The 8816-nt window shown below is 38.8% G+C and overlaps 2 protein-coding genes across 2 annotated transcripts; both read right to left on the bottom strand.

Annotated features, from left to right (window-relative positions):
• Positions 1-5059: 5059 nt before the first annotated feature.
• On the bottom strand, positions 5060-6836 carry LOC125492895 (uncharacterized). Its single transcript, XM_048635635.1, has 2 exons — positions 6317-6836; positions 5060-6105 (listed from the first exon to the last, which is right to left on the bottom strand). The coding sequence occupies exons 1-2, from the start codon at positions 6834-6836 to the stop codon at positions 5060-5062; spliced, it is 1566 nt and encodes a 521-aa protein (XP_048491592.1).
• Positions 6837-6839: 3 nt separating this feature from the next.
• On the bottom strand, positions 6840-8049 carry LOC125492896 (uncharacterized). Its single transcript, XM_048635636.1, has 2 exons — positions 7905-8049; positions 6840-7660 (listed from the first exon to the last, which is right to left on the bottom strand). Exons 1-2 carry the CDS (start codon positions 8047-8049, stop codon positions 6840-6842), a joined length of 966 nt encoding a protein of 321 aa, XP_048491593.1.
• Positions 8050-8816: the final 767 nt, after the last annotated feature.

Genomic DNA, 8816 nt, shown 5'->3' with positions numbered 1-8816 from the left:
TGTTTATGAACCTGGGCATACTGATGTCTTCCTTCTAAAACCTCTTCAGGATGGATTTGGCAGTGGCTGTAAAAAAAAAAAGAAACACATACAAAACGTTAGTTACACAAAGACCTTGAAAGGGGAATTTTACTTGAGAAAATTTGCGTTATACCTTTATCTTCGGCGAACCGCAAGCCAGCAGCGACCAAAAAATTATCGTTATAAAACATCTCCTTAAAAGGTATCTAGTTGGATGGTCCCTTGAAAGACGACTTGTTTGGTTTTGAACACTCCGCTATTCTGAAGTCTTCCATCAACTCTTTGTCAGTGCTGCTTTCCAGCTCCAAGAAGGATATTGTTCATCCAGTGTTTGTAGGCGTCCGACTACAATAACAGTACCGTATACAAACAACCTCATTAGGCGCCCAAACAAATAAGAATTCGGCCTTCCATGCATGCATCTTGGACGTCTTATCCCAAGAGGTGAGGAAGCCATGACGACGATTGTAGATGCTGAACCAGGCCCCTTTTACTGTTTTTTGGGACCTTAGATACATAATGTATCTGGGTAAACGCTGGCAAACATGGAGGAAGGCCTCGCCAATCGCAGACGGCAAGAAAATTCAGAATGTTCTACCAAAAGTTGGGGGTCAACTAGTTGTGGGCGATGTTGTAATACTAATTGGCTAACAAAGGGATGAATGGGAAATATCAACCCTGTGTCTAAGGCCAGTCGATAGACGGCGAAGTGATCGGTTGGGGCACCCAGAATGGTATCGTCCTTACCTGGTAGGACGAAAGGGTAACCCGACATGGGCATACTGGAAGAAAGGTGACTAGGGTCAGTGCCAAATTTCCCTAGCCAACGATTATTGGCCAATATAAACCATGGATCAGAAAGGGGACCTAGGCGTCTTCTAATTTCAAGGAATTAGTAGAAGGGTCATCCGAGTCATCAGAGGAGCTAGATTCACTCTTCTTTACGTTATCTTCGTCCTTCATCTCAATACCTCTCCTAGACGACCTTGTTTCTGGAATTATCTTGTCCGCCTTTTCTTCCTGCACGCTACCAGGAGAAGAATGCTCGAGCGTCGGCCGTGCACTCTGAATTTCGCGTTCCCCATCTTCGAGGATCCGCCTTGTTGAAGCCTCCATCTCAAAGCTAGAGGCCGGGAGTACTATTCCATGTCTAAGACGGACAGTTTGCTTGACGCGCGCCAGATTACCCTGCACAGGTAAAGACTGGGCCGTCTGATTTTGTCGTCCAAATCCATAACCAAGAGAGCATAGTGTTCATACTAGACAAACACCCCGCATTTTCATCCATGAAGCTTAAGAGAGCATGCCCAGTCGTTGAGTTGACCAGCCTGTCGATTTTAGATCTGTGAAATCTACGCATATCCTCCACGCTCCACTGGATTTTTTAATCAACACAACATTGGCTAGCCACTTCGAGTATTGACATTCTTCTATGAAGCACGCCTCAAGCAATTTTTTAACTTATGTAGCAGTCGCGACGTTCCTCTCGGGATCTTGGTGTCTTAATTGTTGCTTAATCGGCGTGAATCCCTCTTTTATATTCAGCTCTTGGCTCATGATTTTGGGGTCGAGCCCTGGCATTTTGTAGGCCTCATCGGCGAAGACATTCTTTGTACTCTAGGAGTTCCTAAATAATCTCTTCCCTTATTTGAGGGGCCATGGCTTTACCTATCCTCAATGTCTGACCGAGCTTCTTGTCGATGATTACATTCTTCCGCTAGTTGAGGGCGTTCGTATTTCTTAGGGTTCTCAGTGATGTAGACCCCGAGGCCGTTTGGGGGGCGATTTTCTTCTCGCTTTCTCTTTTTCGGGTTCTCTTGGAAGTCGACCTTGTTTTTCATACTATTTACATAACATTCCCTCACTGCTTGTTGATCCCCTTGGATCTTTCCAACCCTACCTTCGTCGGTTTCGAATTGCATGAGAAGTTAGTAGGTGGAAATGGTATCTTTGTCCTTGTTCAAAGTGGGTCTCCCCATTATGATGTTGTATGGTAGGGGGATGTCTACCACTAAGAAGCCAATCAATAGACTTCTACCCTTGACATTCTCTCCCATCTGAGTGGTTAGCTTTATTGACCCGGATGGGGTTACGGAGTTTCTCCCGAAGCCTATGAATGGCTGATTGAGGGGGTGACATCTCGCTCACTATACTTCAACTTCTTGAGGCACTCCAGCATGTTTATATGGGCAAATGATCTGCTATCCAATAACAATCTCTTGACTCTTGTTATAGCCACTTTGAGTTCGCTTACCAAGGGGGTCATCGTAGGTCATGTGTAATATCCGACTGGATGGCCCAAAGGTCATTACGGGGCAGTCGGGTTGAGGCTGCTTGAACACCCTGATTTTTGAAACAGTTTATTATTTATTTCATTAACTATATTATATATTTTAGTTTATTTAATAATTAAATTCATTTATCTTTAGGAATTATTTTGTAAGTAATTTATATGGTTATAGTGGGACAAGTTTAGTAAGTAATTTAACTAATAATAGTAACAAGAGGAAATATACTCACATATATGTAAGAAGGGGGAAAAGGAAAAAATAAAACAAGAAAAGAAAAAGGAAAGAAAAAAAATAAAACAAAAGAACGACATATTCTTAACGGTGCTTCACCATCGTTCAAGATCTTCACCATCTTCTTCTCTTAAAATCTTTAACATTCTTCCTTCACCACACAACCACCACCGTTGCCGACGACGCAACCACAACCGCTACTAGAAGTGACACCGTAGAAGTAGGCGGGCAAGGGAGAGCAAAGGGGGTCGTCGTTGCTGTAATTTGGAGTTTTTAGGGCTCGAATTAGGTGGCGTTTGCAAGTTACTTTTCATCCCCAATCTTCTATATTAGTGGGTAAGATGAATTCCTCAACTAATTTAAGTGTTCTTTTAAAATTATGAAGTTAGGGTTTATGTTTATGAAATTGAATTGGGGGTTTTGATTTTTAATTGTTTGGGTGTGGAATTGAATGAATAAAATGTTTATTTAGTTGTTTAGTAGTTAGTTTAGATTAATAGAATGTTAAGTAAACTTGTTGTTCAAAGAGAATTGTGGTGTAATTCGTATAAATTACTGTCAGTTTCATAAAATGCAGTTTTAAGCAGTTTCTGAGTATTTTTAGCAAAAATACTTCCCAAAAGTTGTTCGTATCGAAATTTTATCCAAGATATGTCCATTTTAAGTTTCTGCTGAAATTGGTAAAAAGTATACTTAGTTTCGAATGTTTTAAGTTTCAATGTTTTCTTATGAATGTTTTTCTAATGGACTTTGAGTGTCTAAAATATAATAGGAATATTAATGTTGATTTAGTATAAACTAAGAGAGATTTTAGTATTGTTGATATTAATTACTTTGATAATCAAATAAATGGCGGTTTAAGTAAATAAGTTATGAGAGTTAGTTATACTTGAATATAAAAAAAAGGGGGGTTGATGTTTTATAAAACTAAAGTTAATAAAAACTCATTAGCTATTTTAGCCAAATCTATTAATATTTATTAAGTACATGTATGTTTATATTGTAGATTCCGGTTTTATTGAGGAGCCATATTGATTGAGCTAGTTGGTTTGATATAGTTTAAAAGGTAAGCTTCCTTACTCAAATCTTTAATAGTTACAAGAAAGGTCTATAAAAGATAAGATTTCAACTAAAAGTTTCATATTTACGAGAAAAGATTATAAAGGTATGCATCTCTCTTGAGTTGAGATTGATTTGAATAGGAGGATGTTCCTCCTAATACAGATAGTTTATTTTCAAACCTTGAATTATATAATAGTTACAGAAAAGATTTATGGATAGTTTTATGTTTTTAAACTGGTTGGGATTGCCTTTATGGTGTCTCAAGGAATTGGAACCTTGTCGGGATCGTCTCGACATTACAGAATAGTTGGGGGGTACGTTGATCAGTACCTCAGACTTAGATCTTCTTCTACGGTTTGACCGTTTGTGGGGTGTGCACACTAGGGGTCTTTGTCTAATAGTTACTCAGAGGGCCTAGCTAGCGCAATGGGAAATAAAGTTCGTTCCATTCCATAGATTTATGATTCTAAGATTCTGAAAGAAATTGTTTTAGCAAAGAAAATATAAAAGTATTTGGTTTGGAAAAGAAATGAAGAAAAAAGTTTTACAATGTTTTTATTTAGTATTGAGGTTGCAAAAGTAAAATATTTACAGTATTGAATCTTGCTCAGCCTGTTTGGCTGATACTACATGCTTGATATATGCAGGTACATGAAGGCTTAGAGTCGGGGTATGGGCGGAGAGCAACGTCCACTAGTTTTGCGTAAATATAGTTATAATAGTTCTTTTCTGGTGCATTTCTTATATATAATCAATATTTTGAGACTTAGGGTTGTAAATATTAATCCACCTAAACCTTTATTCGGTTGGGTTGTAATAGTTTAAAATAAGCTTTAATTTAGTTTTGGTGCAGGTAGTTCTTCCTTAGCGATTATTCTCGTAATAATCGTGGAATAACACGTTTGGATTTCGAGTAGTTATACAGGAATTTCGTTGGTATTTGAAACAGGTGGAGTTGTTGAGAATTTGGAATTTGAATTGCTGATTTGTTGAAACAGGTTTAAAATTCGGATGCGAGTCCTAAATTAAATTTTGGGCAGTCCATTTTTCAAACGGAACTCTGCCAAATTTTCTATAGAATTTTAATATTATTTTTTTGGTAAGTAAGTAAGAATATATTAAATTACTAAAACCTTTTCACAACTCAAGCCATTGGCATACCAATGTATCCACTCCTATACAACCACCTGTACATATATCAATACTTCAACTGTGCAAACCATCTAGCATCTGCAGCACTTATTTTCTTAGGTAACCTTATCCTTCACTCTGGTTACTATACTATATCTAATGTCAGTGATACATTTTTTCACTGTGTATACCTTAGAGTTCCAAACTGCATTATTTCTTTCTCTCCATACAATATACAATGTAGCAACCACACTTGCATTCATAACTCTTTTCCTAAACTTGCTACCTTTATGTCTTCTCTGTAACCATCCCTGCAACTGAGATTAATTCTCTGTACAAGCTGTAGTACCCAGCCATTGCTTTATTAGCTGTATACATTGCTTGCTAAACTGATAGGCAAAAAACAAATGCTCATGACTTTCTTGCTCAATCTCACATAGAGGGCATTGATCCAGAGGGCATATCCCAATAGTATGTAATCTGTCCCTAGTCTTCAATCTCCTCAGCATAGCAAGCCAAGCTATAAATCCATGCGTGGGAATATTATAGTAATCCCATATGCTGGCACTCCATCCCATCTTTTCTCCAGGGTCCGGTAGACTTTTATACATAGCTGCAGTAGAGTAATCAGCTTGTGATATCCAACTCACTACTATCTTCCTTGTGATGTCTTGCTTTGCCTTACATATGTAACTCAAAGCCCAGATAGCTGACTGAGGAGCCTCATAAGTACTCCAATCTTGGGCCTTAATATACATGGTGTGAACCCATTTAACCCACAAGTTATCTGCCTTCATAGCTATGCACCATGCCTGTTTTGCAATCATAGCTAGATTCCAAGCTTGAATATCCCTGAACCCCAATCCTCCCAATACCTTGGGTTTACAAACCTCATCCCATCTAACATGGCCTGGTTTATTAGCATTACTCGTCCCTGACCACAAGAAGCCTCTGCAAATTTCATTAATTCTCTTGATTGCAAGCTTTGGTAGGAGAAAGATCTGTGACCAATAGACACTGATGCTTAATAACACAGCATTAACCAATTGCCTTCTCCCAGCAAATGAGATATTATGTGTACTCCACACTCTGATTCTAGCAACCATCTTTTCCACAAGCTTCTCACAATCTGCAGATGAAAGCTTCCTAGTAGAGATTGGTACCGCTAAATATCTAAAAGGGAGTGTACCATGTGTGAAACCAGAGCTTAAACATAGTCTCTGTACCTCTTGAGAATTCAACCCACAGCTATAAATTTCAGATTTCATCTTATTTGCTTTCAATCCAGTAGTGGCAGCAAACAACTCAACACCTTGCAGAAGCATGTTAATGGATTTGTAATCTCCCTTGCTAAACAATATCAGGTCATCTGCAAATCAAAGGTGATTAATGCCTAAAGCTTTACATCTAGGGTGGAAGCCAAACCCAGGTTGTCTCCCAATGTACTTCATCAACCTAGAAAAATACTCCATACAAAGAACAAACAACAGAGGGGACATGGGATCCCCCTGTCTAAGACCTCTCTTAGACTTAAAAAAATCCAGTAGGCCTCCCATTTATCATTAGAGAAAAAGTAGTACTAGTCACACAAGTCATCACAAGCTGAACAAATTGTCTAGGAAATCTTAAAGCCCCTAATATTTCTTCAAGAAATTCCCAGCTAACAGTGTCATAGGCCTTTTGAAGATCAATCTTTAAAAGACAACACTTTTGCTTTTGGCTTTTCCTATACATTTTTGCAATATCCTGACACAGGAGAATGTTGTGTAGGATACTCCTATTGGATACAAAGGCTCCTTGTGATTGTGAAATAAACTCATTTAAAACCAGCTTCAGTTTAGTGCAAACCAGCTTGGTTATACACTTATAAAGGACAGAACAGCATGAGATGGGTCTAAACTCACTCACATGAGAAGGGCTTTTTACTTTGGGTATAAGTGTAATAGATGTAACATTAATTGCTTTCAAGAGCTTACAAGAGTGAAAAAAATCTTTAACAGCTTCAATAACCTCACTCCCAACAATCTCCCAGCTATGTTTGAAGAAATAGCTATTGTATCCATCAAGACCCGGAGCTTTATCATTAGAAATAGAGAACATGGCCTATTTGATTTCATCATCTGAAAAATTACACTTCAATAATTCCTGTTGCTCATCTATAAGAACAGCCCCCTTTTGGATTATTTGAGCTTTCACTCCACATCTGTCCCCCATGTTAACACCCAACAACTCCTTATAGTACTTAACAAAAGCATCATCCACCTCTTTTCCTTCATACACCCATTTCCCCTGACTATCTTGGATTGCATAAATTTTATTCTGAGTTCTCCTGGCTTTAATAGATTGATGGAACAATTTAGTATTTTCATCCCCCAAGCAAATCCATCTATCTTTAGCTTTCTGCTTTAGGAAGCTCACATACATTGCCTGGGCCTTCTTATAACACTCAGTAGCTTTTTTCTCTGCATCAACAAGTGAGCTATCTCCTAGATTTCTGTGCATCTGCTCTTGAGCTTGAAGCATTTGTTGCTCAGCTTGATAAGCATTCACCTGAATATCAGAAAAACCTTGCTTATTCAACCACTTCAATTCTAGCTTCAACTGCTTCAACTTTTGAGTGACTCTGTACATAGGACAACCTCTCACTTGCATATCCCATACCCTGCTAACAACCCTTGTATAATCAGTAGCTGTGGTCCACATGTTGAAAAAACGAAATGGTTTTCTGCCCTGCTGATCCTTATGTACACACACCATGCCAGGACAATGATCATAATCACCTTCAGGCATAAAATGAACCATAGCATTTTCAAACTGAGTTCTCCACCCTTCATTCACCAGAATTCTGTCAATTTGTGAAAACACCCTTCTTTCACCATCTTGCTTGTTTGTCCAAGTGAAAAATCTCCCACATTGTCTCAAATCTGCCAATTCACAATGCTCTACACATGCTCTGAAATCGATCAACTACTTCATGTAATCTCACTAGAGATCCCACCCTTTCATCCATATTCAATACAACATAAAAATCCCCCATCACAATCCATGGGAGATTAGTCTTCACCTTGATGAGTGACTGCCATAAGGAGAGTCTATCTTTTTTATCATTTGATCCATATACAAATGAACACATAAAAGCTCCTAAACGCCCTTGAGGTTCAATCTTACAATGTATCACTTGATCAATAACCAACTCCACAGACGCAGTGAAAGCATTTGGCCTCCATGCTACTACTATCCTACCTTGATCAACCACAGAACTGTTGGTTGTAAAACACCAACCCGGACACAAATTTTGGTAAAGAGCCCCCATCTTAGACATCTTCACATTTGTCTCCAGGAGGCTAAACAAGGAAATATTGTGTGCAGTAATAAAGTTTCTCACATTTAATTGTTTACTACACTTGTTTAGCCCCCTAACATTCCAAACTAAAAAATTATCCATGACCCTCAGGGGCCTTCAACCCCTGCACCTCACCAACATCTCCATGATTAACATCATAAAACATCTCCTCTGTTGTGGCATCATTCAATATCTCATACCTATTCTGGACCTCAGTGGTGGCCATGTCATTATTCTGCCCAACGCCCATGTGTTGTCCATTTCCCTTGGCTAAACCTACTGTCTCTTGAAAGCCATTCCCCTTAGAACCTTCCCCATAACCAATCTTGGTTTGTTTTACAACCCATACCTTCCTTTGTTGTATCTCCTGTTTCTTCTTGATGCAGTCCTTCTTAGAGTGCCCATATCCATGGCATTGCATACAGGTAATAGGTTTCCAGGGATAATACACTTTCTGCTCAACAACAGCCCCCTTTTCATTCTTGAATTGCAATATTCCTGAGAAATCCTGATCCACTGTCACCTCCACAAGCAACCTAGCAAAGGACAGATTCTCCCTATTCTTAGTTATCTGATCCTCTTTCAAGAATTTCCCAACAGCCCCAACTACCTTGTTTAATGATTTTACACCCCAGTATTTGAAATCTAATCCTGGCAATTCAATCCACCCTTTCTACTCCAGTCCACATCCGGTTCCCATGCTTGTGTAATCAATGGCTTGCCATCAAAAAATTGGC

Source organism: Beta vulgaris, chromosome 8 (assembly GCF_026745355.1).
Source record: "Beta vulgaris subsp. vulgaris cultivar EL10 chromosome 8, EL10.2, whole genome shotgun sequence".
Classification (NCBI taxonomy): Eukaryota; Viridiplantae; Streptophyta; class Magnoliopsida; order Caryophyllales; family Amaranthaceae; genus Beta; species Beta vulgaris.
This window is presented reverse-complemented; position numbering and strand designations above follow the sequence as displayed.